The sequence below is a fragment of the Orycteropus afer genome, unplaced genomic scaffold, assembly GCF_000298275.1.
Source record: "Orycteropus afer afer isolate SDZICR_OR568_19922 unplaced genomic scaffold, OryAfe1.0 scaffold00028, whole genome shotgun sequence".
Taxonomy (NCBI): Eukaryota; Metazoa; Chordata; class Mammalia; order Tubulidentata; family Orycteropodidae; genus Orycteropus; species Orycteropus afer.
In genome coordinates, this window is record NW_006921615.1 from 8,105,996 (window position 1) to 8,120,491 (window position 14,496).

The 14,496-nt window shown below is 35.6% G+C and overlaps 1 protein-coding gene across 1 annotated transcript in view; it reads right to left on the reverse strand.

Moving 5' to 3' along the window:
- CDC123 (cell division cycle 123) overlaps window positions 1-14,496 on the reverse strand; it is a 90,135-nt gene that overhangs the window by 4,716 nt on the left and 70,923 nt on the right. The window contains exons 9-12 of the mRNA XM_007935428.2: window positions 12,481-12,603; window positions 11,153-11,181; window positions 3,482-3,610; window positions 575-712 (exon numbers count right to left, since the gene is read on the reverse strand). Coding sequence (XP_007933619.1) covers window positions 575-712; window positions 3,482-3,610; window positions 11,153-11,181; window positions 12,481-12,603 — 419 coding nt within the window. The remainder of the gene's footprint in view (window positions 1-574; window positions 713-3,481; window positions 3,611-11,152; window positions 11,182-12,480; window positions 12,604-14,496) is intronic.

Below are 14,496 nucleotides of genomic sequence, written 5' to 3' on the forward strand. Positions count from 1 at the left end.
AAACTGTGGTCAATGACATGAGACAAAGTATATGTGAACTGCTGTATGGAAAGTGAATTTGCTCTGTAAATCTTCACCCATATCACAATAAAAAAAAAAAAAAAGTACACGTATTTTCTTCAATATTAGAAGTATTATGAAAATTATGCACATAAAAGAAATAATTCATTCTAATCAATAAATTGGGAGCTCTGGTGGCATAGTGCCTAAGGCATCTGACTGCTAATCAGAAGGCTGGCGGTTTAAATTCACCAGCCACTCCTCAGAAGGAAGATTGGGCAATTTACTTCCATAGTGATACCGCCTCAGAAACCCAAGGAGAGGTCGCTGTGAGACAGCAATGAGTATCAATAAATTATTCCTTCAGCTCAAAGAGAAATGCTGTGTTTCATTATAAAATGACCTAACCAAAGTAACTCTGTTCCTTGCATTCATAATCACAAAATAAAAGTCTAGGTAGTATAGGATTAAAATAAAGTATTGAAAATCCAATTTGAAGACAAATATGATCAGCAAACAAAAATACACACACACGCATACATATACATACCACACATATATATATTTATCTTACCAGTTTAAGAAAATCTATCAATTTGTGAGCATCTTCACCAGTAGAGAGGTCAACAAAATCCTTGGGCAGTCGGTAACTCAGGTAAGGACTGGGTTGTACTGTAACTTCACTGTTTGTGCACCGAAAAGCTGGAGAATCCTTTAAAGGAACAAAAAAGAAGTAATTACTGTGAGTAAATTTTTTTTGGTCTATCTTCTAACTGAAAAAAGATCCTAGTGAAACAATTTGAAGACTTTAGGCCAAGACTAGAACTTTCTAATACCTAAATGCTACCAGGGTACAGCTACTGTGTGTCACAAATGGACTGCAGATCATTTTAGCCCTAGGGAGGCCAGAGGCCTAAGGCCAGTCATCTTGGCCTCAAGCAATCTCACATAGGCCAGAATGCTTTATAAGTATTAACATTTGGGTACCTGGATGGGAAGTATTATCTCAGAGAATACAGTTAATAATGAGAACAAATGAGAGCTTTGAATTCCATAAAACTTTTGTACTTTTCTTCGGTCATTCAACTTACTTATTTGTAGATCTGTCTCATCACCTATGCAAATTCAAACATCATATCTAAAGAATTTTCACATTCTTTAACATATTTGCATAGCGTCTTACATATAATATTTACATGTTGTCTTAGGCCAAAAAAGGTTTCCTTTTAGCTGACTACAATATTTGCTCAGTTATATTAGTAAGCAGAGATAGGACACCTTCCTGGGTTCAGACTTAGAGATGAGATGAGACATGGTGGCCAGCAGATGGACACATGCTAGACCCTGGGGCCTTAGAGAACAGGCCACATCTTACAACAGACAGGGCAAGCATCTGACAAGTATTTATCAAACGTCTATTTTGTTCTCGAGATAAAATGGTAAACAACACAGGCAGACAGACAATAAACAAGCAAGTAAAGAGATTAATCTTGTACAAACTGTTTCTATCCAATAATTTGTCTGTCATATTTAAAAATAACAGCAATGTTGATATAATTTACATTCTCCTTTGTGATCTCTCATTTAATGGCCCACAACTGTAAGATGCCAGCACAGAGAAAATCTCTTTTTTATTAATTCAACAAACATTGATTGTGTCTGGCATTGTTCTAAGCTCTGGGGATACATACAGAACAAGAGACATACTATCCCAGTTCTACTAAACTTGCAGTCTCATGCAGGACATAGGCAAGTCAACAGGCAAAGAGAATATAGTGTAGCAAGTATCATGTAGTGTAAAAAGAGATATGACTCAGATCTAGAGAAATGGCAAAAGAGCACCTAGGACAGAACGCTGATGAATAGAAATTTTCAAACATTGGCAAGAGAAAAGATGCTCACAATGAAGGCAGAGAAGAAGCCAGAAAATCAAGAAGAAAACCAGAAGAACTTATGTCACAGAAAGCTAAGGAAGAACATGACAAGGATAAAGACAAGGGTAACATTTTCAAATACTGCCTTATGGACGTAAGACAAGGATTATACATTGTTTGCCAAAATCTGTGACAAGTCCTTGGTGACCCTGCTAGCAGCAATTTCTGTTGAGAAGGGTGAGAACCAACAGGCAATGAGAAAAGATGACCATCCAAGGAAGCTGTCTGTGATGACATAAATTATTGAGTGGTTAAAAAAACAATGACTAAAACTAGTGTGATTTCACTATGTAAAGGTATGTGTGTGTGAAATGCCTGGAAAAATATTAACTGAAGTCTTAAGGATTGCTATTTCAAGATGGGAGAATTTCAAGTCCTGCCTCCATATAATTCTTTCTCAAATGACCATGTAGAAATAAAATTATTTTTTGTAAGATATAAAATGTTCATAAGATAATGCTAAGTGAAAAAATCAGGGTACATTGCATACACAGTATAATCTCATTTATTTAAAAAGGTTCCTGTGTACATGTATATGTATATATGCTACATACCAAAATATAAACAGTGGTTCTCAACATGGTGGGATTATGGGTGATGATATACTTTTCTTTTAAAATGAGCATGTATGACTTTTATAGCCAGGAAAAAGCAATACAAAATTGTTACAGAATGTTTAGCTGTGAAGGTGAGAGGGAGAGGAGAGTAGCTGGGTAGAAGATGTGGGGTTAAAGAATTTGTTTTTTTAAAGATAGGAGCTATCCAAATATTAACCGAGTTAAATACTGCTGGATAGGAATTGGTAGAAAGGAAGAGACTGAAGAAATAGGAAAGAAGATCAAAAATAGCAAAATTGACCTAGAGAGATGGAAGGAAACAGTGTGCTGAAAAGATAGGAGAGATTCAACTTAAGATAAAGGATGCAGATAAGTTTGTATGTTTGATGACAACTGAATGAATTCTCATTTACAGAACCTCTTTTCCTTATGAAGAAGGAAGTGAAATCCTCTGCTGAGAGGAAGGAAAGGAATAATAATGGGGTAGAAGATTTGAGGAGGGTGGAGAAAAAATGGAATACACTGTGGATAATGAGAAACAGCTGACTAGGGAAACAAAACACTGTATTAAAGACCCACTTGAAAACAGAGACCATAAATGTTAAGAGACATCAACCAATCTGGGCACCGGGGCAATTTACCCTACAGTGTTCAGCAGCCTACGCTGGGATCAGAGTACACAGACGTATGGCTTGATGCAGGGCTGAGACTCTTCCAAGAGGGCATGACAGAAGAAACCATGAAAAAATATTTAGAAAAACCTATCAGTGAATATTTTTTTTCTTACAAAGCTAGGTGAATGAACCACAATGTATATCCTTTTTTGGTCACCTCCATGGACAAGCAATTATTATAGCAAATCTGTGTTATTTTATGCTATTCCCAAGGGTACAAGTCATGCCTATCCAAGTTCCTAAAAAACAAGCAAGCAATTATTCAATGAAATTAAAGTACTTCTTATATATCTTCTTTTTTCTTTAACTATCTCACCTGCTCCAGAGCATCTCCTTCAGTAAGATCAGCTTTTAAGTTTTTCCCAGAGATCAGTTCTTCCCAAGTAAACAGCAGTGAATCTGTTACTTCACCAAATGGATTAAAATCAATTAGCCACACCTTTCCCTATAGTATAGAGGGGGAAAAAAGGTAAAACTAAACACTTAAAAGTCTATAATCATTCTTATCAGAAAGATACTCTTTATATTATTTTCCCCAAAAGACAATCTTATAATTTATTTCCAAATGTGTTTCTTTCAGGTCCTTCTGAGAAAGGGCCGCCTGTGTACATAAAGTAGCCACAGATCTAAAGTGAAGGTTGCCTGTGAGTGCAGAGAAGAGGGATCTGGTAAGGAAAAGCCCTGAAGAAGAGATACACTGTAACTCCTTCCTCTAGTTATATTAAAATTATAAGTAAAAAAAAAAAGTCAAGAGAAAAAAAGGAAAAACTGACAAAAAAGTTCATCCAAAGTTCTACTCTGACCTATAGGGTGGCAATGAGTCAGAATTGCCTTGAAAGCAATGGACATAGCAAAAAAAAAAAGTAGCCTGATGGAACTAATTTCAAAACCAAACCCATTGTCGTCAAGTCAATTCTGACATAGCAACCCTACAGGACAGCAAAGAACTGCCCCATAGGGTTTCCAAGGCTCTAAATTTGTAAGGAGGCAGACTGCCTCATCTTTCTCCCACAGAATAGTTGGTGGGTTCAAACCACTGACCTTTTGGTTAGCAACCCAATGATTTAACCACTGCACCACCAGAGCTGCTCAACTGATTTTAAGAGTGTCTTCAAAATACTTTTACAAGGAAGCAGGCAGAGGCAGGAGGGGGAAGGCTAGCAGTTCTCAAGGAGCATCACTTCTTACTCCTGAAAGGCTACTTGAAGAGTAGATTTCTTTTTATTAATATACTAAAAAAAGTGATGGAAATCTCAGTTTTCATTTGAATTTTAACATAATATTTGTTTTGTGTGTATGGTATAGCTTGAGAGCATATGAAGCAGAGATTTAAAATATCTAAAAATAAAAACCTTTGAAAGACAATTTCCATCTTCTCCTATACTGAGAATAGAGGTGGGCAATCTATTGTTATATTCTAGCCTTGGGTCAGACTGGTCACAGATGGAGTCAGGTATGCTTATATATAAACTGGCATAGCACTGACAAAACAGAGTTGTGGACTCTGAAATCCTGCCAAGAAATTAAACCCAACACATTTGATCACAGAGATATAAATGACATTTAGTAGTTAAATTTTTTTTTTTAATTTTAATCTTTATTCCACTGATTTTTCTCAACGAACCATTCATACAGTTGTAATACTTTGTCATTACAATTAATTCTTTTTTTTTTTTTCTATAAATGTATAGTCAGGTCCTAACCAGATGTTTGTGTGTTAACACTTACAGATGCTTACGGTACTAGGCAGCATTACTAATATCTAGCATTGTTTCTCAATTGAGTTAAAATAAAATTTTAAGATGAAAAAGTCTTATTAGGACTTGTTTCAAATATCAGAAACCTCTAGAAAGTAGCAAAGAACCATTACAGGAGTTTTCACTTACACATCATTTAGGTAAGGTTCTTAATTTATACAATATCCAGGAGAAATCTTGCACATATTTCTTGTCACTTGAGTTGTTTCCTCACATCAATTCAGCACCCACTTCTATATTCTTTGACTATGTGAAATAGTATCAGTCATCAATCAATTTCTTGGTACAATGTCAGCTTTGTTTTCTGGGCTTTCACTAAGATATCTTTGATATACTGTATGTTATTTTAACAAAACGGATGTTTTCTAACCATCAAACCCTTTCTATTTGATTTTCTATAGCCAGTAAAACCATTTCATTATTAAAAGAAAATAAAAAGGAAGGAGGAACATCCCATTTGTTGTTATAGGAATATTGAGCTCTATAAACTAAAAATATGTCATACTACAAAAAACAAAAACAAAAAAACCCCACAAACCATCACTGTTAGGATGGACAGTTGGCAGAATTTCTTCTGTAGTTTAGAAGCCATCCTCTAGCTCAAAAAACAAAAACAAACACAAACTAGCTGTAATCAGGCATAAAACTATAAAGATCAGGCTTTCATAGCTGTAACTTATTTTTCACGTGACATCTCAGACACAAGACTTGCTAGGAAATTCTGCTTTTAGACAATCAATCAGTTAAAAAAAAAAAAAAAAAAGCCAGACTAATCTTCCTTCTACGTACCAACTGACCATCTGTCTATCTACCCAAACAAGTCTCTATATACCAGACACTGTGATAGGCATTCAGGTGTAACGAGCAATACAACATATATTCCTTCAAAGAGCTCAGTTTAGACCAGGACACACATAACAAGAAACAAAGAAAAACCATCTACAAATTACAAAAGGGTGATCAATGCTTCAACAAAGATAAGAACGGGGTGTTAACTGTAGTGGAATGTATGGAAAAGGATTTAACTAAATCTACAATGGTTAGCTTCTTAAAGTTAACTGGATTTTGAAGGATAATAGTTAGCCATGATGATCTGGGAAGGGGTGGATACTAGAAGATAGACTATTTCAGGGGAAAACAATGATTAAAAACTAGCATGTGTGAAGGTCATGAGATGATGGCTTATTCTAGGAATAGGTTATTTTTTATTAGAATGCAACATATACACAGATTCCAGAATTATGGTATGCAAAAGTTAAAGGAGCCCTGGTGACTCAGTGGTTAAGTGCTTGGCTGCTAACTGAAAGGTTAGTGGTTAGAACTCTCTAGATACTCTGCTTCCATAATGACTTACAGCCTTGGAAACCCTATGGGGCAGTTCTACTCTGTCCTAGAAGGTCATTATGAGTTGGAATTTGACTTAACAGCAGTGGGGCTTTCAGGTAATCTAAAGAGCTACCTGCAAATGGTCAAGTGCTGAGCTACTAACCAAAAGATTGGTAGTTCCAATCTCCCAAGAGATGCCTTGGAAGTAATGCCTGACCATCTGCCCCTGATAGATTACAGCCATGGAAGCCCTATGGAAGAGTTCTACTCTGTAAAACATGGGGTCACAATGAGTTGGAATTGACAAGTTTGTTTTTCCTTTTGGTTCTAAACAGGATGACATTTAGGTTAAAATAATCCCTTCAAATGTATAAATGAGATTACATGAAAGGAGAATACCCAGAAGACAGAAATAAAGAGGAACCTGAAAAACAGAGATAAGTAAACATACGCTGTAGGGACCCTTGGGAGGGTGTCTATCCCAGCAACCTGAGAGTATGGGGAGCTTTGGTAGCATACTGCCTAAGGCACTTGACTGCTAACCAGAAGGCTGGCAGTTCAAACCCACCAGCCACTCCTCGGAAGGAAGGTTGGGCAATCTACTTCCGTAGTGATACTGTCTCAGAAACCCAAGGAGGGGTCACTATGAGTCGGGTCTGACTTGACGGCATATAACAACAACGAGAGACTGCCCTTGAGGAAGGGAATGAGACCTAAGAAGTGAACCTCAGAGAGCTGCCACCTCACTAAACGGAGTATGAGAAAAAAACCTAGCACTTAGAAAAGGACACAATGAAGCATGCTTTATTCCGGGTTTTGGGAAACGTGGTAAAAGCAAATGAAAAACTTGAAATTTAAGATCTTCGGGATTCCCACAAATTTAAAAAAAAAAAAAAAATTCACTAAAGATGAACTCAGTAAAAGAAAGAAATTGAATGATTAATTTATAAAACCAAAAGGGAACAATCAACATGAATGACAGCAAATACAAAAAATGTGATTAATGACTCAAGAATTTGGCATCATCATCACCCACCTGAAGGGCAATATATATATGTATCAGCATTTGGGAGAAATCTATAAAAAGATAAAGTTGGATCCATATTGTACACCAGGAAAAATGCCAAAGACATCAATGATTTAAATGTAAAACAAGAAATCATAAAAGAACTAGAAAAAAACATAGATTTTTAAGATTATGACTCAAATTCAGAAGCCATAAAAATGATTAATATGTTTAATTTCTTATAAAGAACTAATAATAGTTAATAATAATAATAGATAATCACAAAGGTCTAATCTCTATAAAATATAATTGTTGTTAGCTGCCATCTAGTCAGGTCTCAACTTATAGTGGCCCTACATACAAGGGATTGTACCACTATAACTGACAAGTGTTACTGGCTGACTGTTCAGAAGACTAGGTCTTTCTTCCCACTCTATCTCAGTGTAGAAGCTTCACTGAAACCTGTGAACACACATCACCACAACATGCAAACTTCCAACGACAGAGTGCACTTGAAGTGCACTGACAGGGAAGTGAACCACGGTCTCCCGCATGGAAGATGAGAATTCTACTACTGTCCCTGTAATATGTAAAACCAAACCCAAACCAAACTCACTGCTGTCGAATCAGATCCTACCCATAGTAACCCCTCCTCTGGCTTCCGAGGTGGTATCACTACAGAAGTATCTACTTCTGCCCAACCTTTCTTCTGAGGAGTGGCTGGTGGGTTTGAAGCTCCAGCCTTCTGGTTAGCAATCAAGTGCCTTAGGCACTACACCACCAGAGCTCCTTATAAAATATAAGAGTGCCTTTATTTTGAGGAGTAAATAAACAAGACAATAGAAAAAAAAATGGAAAGGATGTAAAGCAAGAATTCATAGAAATGACCTTAAATATATGAAAAGAGGAATTTTAATCTCACTTATAATAAGAAAAATAGAAATTGAAATTATACTGAAACCTCATTTCTCATCAATCAGAGCAAAAACAAAATCCCCAAAAGTTTGACAGTGTACTGTTCTGTTAGCAAGCTTTGAGGAAGCATGCAGGTACTGCCATACATTCCTCATGGGATTAAGTCTGGTCTAACATCAAGGCAGTAATGTAATATTTGTCAAAATTAAAATATATTTTGCCTTTTGACTCAGTAATGCTAACTTCTGGGAATTTATCTTATAGTTATACCTGCACATATATGAAATGACATGAATATAGCATTATTTACCACTGGGTTTGTGTCAGAGATAACACACTGAGAAAATGAAACCATTCTGAACAAGCATGGGTCTAAGAACACAACCTAAAAGTAACACAAAAATTGGCAAAATTACAAAGTAGAAGATTTTAACATACCTTGTTCAGTAACTGACAGATTAAGCAGACAAAAAATTAGGAAATATATAGATTCTTTTCATGGTTTTGAAAGTTTAAAAAAACAAAACTTTATACAGAAGCTGAAAAGACACAAGGACCTTCTCCCCAGAGCCAACAGAGAAAAAATGCCTTCCTTTAGAGCTAATACCCTGAAATCAGAGGTCTAGCCTTTTAAACTGTGACAAAACATTTCTGTTCATCAAAGCTATACACCTGTGGTATTTCTGTTACATAACATAACCAAGAATCTAAGACACCCCAGATCTACTGAATTAGTTGGTCACCACTGATAAATACAAGATGGTCAGAATCTATTAACACTGAGCCAACTTACCCAACCATAACAAGAAAGCAGAAACATCCACATTTTGCCAAGTCCAAATACACTTCAGTTATATTTCATATAAAAGACCACCACTGAAGAAGAGTTAGCTTCTTATAGGACTAGACACAAAACTATATATTCAAGACAGTACCTAAACAACTTATACAAGTCTCATTGAGTAAATGTAAGTGAGTTTAAGATCATGGTTTAAATTTCTTCTTAGAAATTGTCTAAATGTTTATACTGGCATGTTTCTCACTTTAAAAAAATGTAACTAATTTCAGTTTGGTAAGATCACAGCAGTAATTATTCATATACATGCCCAATTTCACTTAAGACGCTCGTACAACTTTCATCAAATTATACTTCCTGGCCAGCTCTACTGAATTCTGGTAGACCTTGACATTTGGCAGGAATACACTGAGAGACATTGGCAAATTTCAAAATTTTCAAATGCCACTATAAAATATGCCTCAGTTTTAGTATCTGTGAAATGGGGGCAAACACATACTTCACAGTGTTATATGGATTAAATGAGATACTGAATTAAATGAGAATGAAGTTCTTCTGAGCTGCATGTTCAGGGCAATGGACTACGTTTCCTCGCTCACTGACTGACTTGATCCTACTTGCCACCAGACCATTCCCTGGAACATTTACATCTGTTGCCCCCACTTGAAGGTAAACTTGAAGACTGGAATATTACCTTGTTTGAAACTTCTTGTTAGAAGCATTTCATCTAACATATTACAGGCTCTCAATAAATTCTGGCTGCATGAATAGTATGATCTGACTAATGCATATCACTTAGAAACAAAACCAGGACAAGAACCTTGGGCTCTTGTTCAGGTTTCTAGCCATTCTATCATGCTGGCTTCTCATTTTTTTTCAGAGGTTTATTTCCAAAAATTTCAAATGTGGTCAAGTAACAAGCCTTCTTCTTTGATAAATCTAAATTTATAGCCTCCTTTTTCTAACTCAATAGATACTATCATCCTTGGAGACAGAGAGGTGAAAATACAGTAAGTAATATCTTTTGACTTAACAGAATTAGTAAACCAAACCCAATGCCATCAAGAACAGAGTAGAACTGCTGAATAGGGTTTCCAAGGCAGTAAATCTTTACAGAAGCCGACTGCCTCATCTTTCTTTCATGAAGTAGCTAATGGGCTCAAAATGCAACCCTTCTTAGTCAGCAGCCAAATGTTTTCACTACTATACCACCAGAACTCCTTGAGTTAGTTATTCTGGAATTTGGCCATATAGGCCTTATCATTTTGTCCACAAATCGATTAAAAAGTATTACATCATCACTAAAAAGAGGTTGATATGATCACAGGAATAAGAAAATTCTGTAGGTATATATGTAGCCTATTTGGAAAACATACCTGCCATCTTCTTCACAGCTAAGTCAATGAGTACTAATCACAGGACAACATTTAATAATCTAAATGTCTAAAAAGATGTATTAACAATGAAATCTACAGGATTTCTTCTTTAAACAAGGTTTTTGTTCTCATTTTCATTATAGACGTTTTAATCACTTTTAAAATGTAAAGAATAAATCTAAACTATTTTAATCCTCATCTTCAGTCTAAAAATAAAAGGGATTCAACTCATGCTAAGAATCTTTTAACTGACGAAAAATAATTATCTAAATATCAAATGACAAACTCCTGGCCATATTTTAGTGTGTAAACTTAACTATTTTCAGCAAACCTCTAACAAAAGTGTAAATTAATAATCCCTAAGCTTGTGACATGTAACTATTTAAAATACTATGTCTCCTTAAAACAAAACAAAAAACCTATTGCCATCTAGTTGACTCCAGCTCACAGCAACCTCATGTGTGAGAGAGGACATCTGCTCTGTAAGGTGTTCTTGGCTGTAATCTCTATGCACGCAGAGTGCCAGGCCTTCCTTCCACAGTACCACTGGGTGGGTTCAAACTGCCAACCTTTAGGTTAGTAGTGGAGCACAAACTGTTTATACCACCCAGGAACCTGTATGTCTCCTTAAGTTAGGTATATTTTAAAGGGAGTCTTGACCACTGTGAAACATTTACACATAAATTTCAAGTACCTTAGCTGGTCTTAGAAAATGTTTTGAGCAGTGGGATCTTTACATACTTAATGACACTCCACTTACTTATAAGATCAGCTCTGATTTTAATGCATATCAAATATGGATTTTACTTACCCTACTATCTCGATATATATCAAATACAACTGTAAAGGAGGAAAAAACTCCAAGTTAATAATAAAGGAATACAATCTAAACAGATAAACTACTATTTTCATAGTCTAAGTCTCTATTTAAAAATTAAAATGCATTCTATTATTACTCTATCAAACACTCCAAAAAATAACTGACCTTGAAGAGTTAATGCTTCTAAATCTCAAAACTTCAAACATAAAAAGGCAGCCTACAATGTTTTATTTATATGATCTTGCTTCCCTTTTCTACCTCCCAATCACAATCCTTTAAATTTAAACACTGAAACCAAGCACTAACATTATCTTAACCAATTTAAAAATTAGCTATATGGGAATGAAGGAAGCTGTCACTAAGGAATGCACCAGTGAAAGAAGCATCAATCACCTGTTTATTAATTTTTAAAAAAACCTTTTTATTGTGATTTGGGTGAAAGTTTACAGAACAAATCAGTTTTCCATTAGGAATCCACGTGTTTTTGTTTCCTGTAATTGGCTGCACTCCCCTCACTGTAACATCACTCCTCTCACTTCCTCCCTATGTTTTCTGGTTCTAGTCCTCCTTCTCTCCTAACCTTCCTGCCTTCTGAATTTTGTCCTTAGGCAGATGCTGCCCTTTTGATCTCAAATGGTTGAGGAGTTCTGAGGAGTATCTACCTTCTTAGAGTTATTGTTCACCTTGTAGTCTTATCTATTGTTTGCCTGAAAATTCAGCTACAAGAATGAGTTCAGTTCCAGGTCCAAAGGGTGATAAATCATTTTTATTGATGAGGAATGAAATTAATAAAATTTCTGGTAGGAAAACATAAAATCTAACTATGTTTGTAGCATGATTAATCCTTTTTTATCAAATATGCTCTAGAATCCAAGCTTGGCAATTAGAGAAAATGTACATCATGGCAGGTATAATTTTAAGACACATGAAGACTCCTTATATATACAATATACTTTCAATTCTTAAAAAGAAATCACAAATGTTTACCCTGTACCTTGTGCTATCTGATCATTCAAACAAAGAACTACTAAAAAGGAAGATGAGTTGGCTAATTTAATCACAGTAACTGAAGCACACTGCTCTCTCTAGATAGATCCTTTGAAATATATAATAAAACATCTCAAATAACAGGAGAGAAAACTGTCTCAGTATTAAAAATGACCTCTAATCAAATAAAGTAAAATTAATATGCAAACCATCTGCAATACCAGATATTAATATAGTAAAGTGTTTAAAATATAGTTATTCACCAGTGTTAAACAAACTCCAGTAACATTATTATTTCACTGCATTTCCCTGGATCAATAAAAAATACTCACAGTCTTCATCTAAGAACTTATACTGTATGTAATTCTTGAAAAAGTCTTGAATGCATCTGCAAATTTCTTCCTTTTGTTTAGAAATGTGATCATAATATTGTGTGTAGTCCCTTTGAGAAATACCTGACAAGAAAATATTTTATACTGTTATTAGACAATATTCTTTTCAAAAACACCAAAATGTGTTTAAACTTTTTTTGAGAAAATAATGAAAAGTAGATCAGAACACCTATCAGAAGAATACAGCATTATAAATTATTCATGATTTTACACAGATATGAAATTTATCAGTTGTATATAGCAATTCATGTGAATGAGTGACTACTAAAGTTCCATACTGCCATTTATTCTTACTTTGGAAATACTGATGATTTTTATTTAGTAGGTAGACTGAATTTTTTCAGGAATATCTAACAAAAGATAAAACTGAACATCCCCAATTACTTTTCAGTGGATTAATATGTATGCACATCATATTCAAGAAACTGTGACTTCCAGCCAGTATGGCAGCTTAGTCAGACACACCACACCATCCTCTACAACAAAGACCCAAGAAACTCAGTAAAACAAATTAAAGATTTTGGAACCCTGAGTATCAAATTTAAGGATGAAGAACTAGATCAAACACTGACCAGAAGAAGAAACTGACTGAGAACAGCAAAGAAGAAGAGATGGAGAGGAGGGACCCTGCCAGCCAGCCTAGCACAGTATGACCATCTTGAGACAATGAACAGTAAACCAGGGTAAGAAAAGAAGGTAACTTCATGAAATTCTCAACAAAATGGAGAGTAACTATGTAGACATACATGGAATGAAGTAAGGTCCCAACTACTGGCTGCAGCTAAAGGGAAGACCATAGGCACCCTTGCCTGGTAACTGGAAGAACATACTCCCTGTTCCCCACCATCTGATAGTTAGCTGTACAAGTGGCACTCTCCCTCAGTCCCTAACACACACACACACCATCCCTGCAGGCCCATCTGCGAGGGACCAAGGTACCACATTACAACAGAATTAACTGAAATTATGATACTTTATAGAATCATCAATACTATGAAGAACTGTACTCTAACAAATTTGAAAATCTAGAAGAAACGAAAAAATTTCTAGAACCACACCACCTACCAACCTAAACTAACAGAGGCTGAGGTAGAAAAATTTGAACAGATCCATAACAAAAGAAGAAATTGAAGAGGTCGTTAAAAAAAAAAAAAAACTCATCCAAAAATAAAGCCCTGGACGAGATGGCTTCATTGGAGAATTCTACTAAATGGCCAGCCAGAGAAGATTTGATACCAATACTATTCAAACTATTCCAGAACACAGAAGAGGATGGAATACTACCCAACTCAGTCTATGAAGCTAGCATAACCCTGATATCAAAGCCTGGCAAAGTACCAGTCAAAAAGAAAATTAGACACAATGTCCCTTATGAAGGAGCTCTTGTGGCCCAGTGGTTAAAGCATTTGGCTGCTAACTAAAAGGTTGGTGATTTGAACCCATCAGCTGTCCACAGGATAAAGATGAGGCAGTACGCCTCTATAAAGATTTACAGCTTTGGAAACCCTATGTGGCAGTTCTACTCTGTCCTACTGGGTCACTATGACTTGGAACTGACTCAGTGGCAGTGGGTTTGGTTTTTTAGGTTTGTATCCCTCATGAATATAGATGTAAAAATTCTAGCCAATAGAATCCAACACCATTATCCAAAAATTAATGCATCGTAACCAAGTCTGATTCATACTAGATATGCAAGGATGAGTAAACATTAGAAAATCAATTACCATAATCTAAGACACAAAGAAAACAAAGGAAAAGAACTCCATGATCATATCAATCGATGCAGAAAAGACACTTGTAAAATCTAACACCATTTCTGATAAAAACTCTCAGCAAAATAAAATAGAAACAAAATCCTAGCCAATAGACTACAACAACATATCAAGAAAATCATTCATCATGACCAAGTGGGGTTCATACCAGGTATGCAGGGATGGTTCAACATTAGAAAAACAA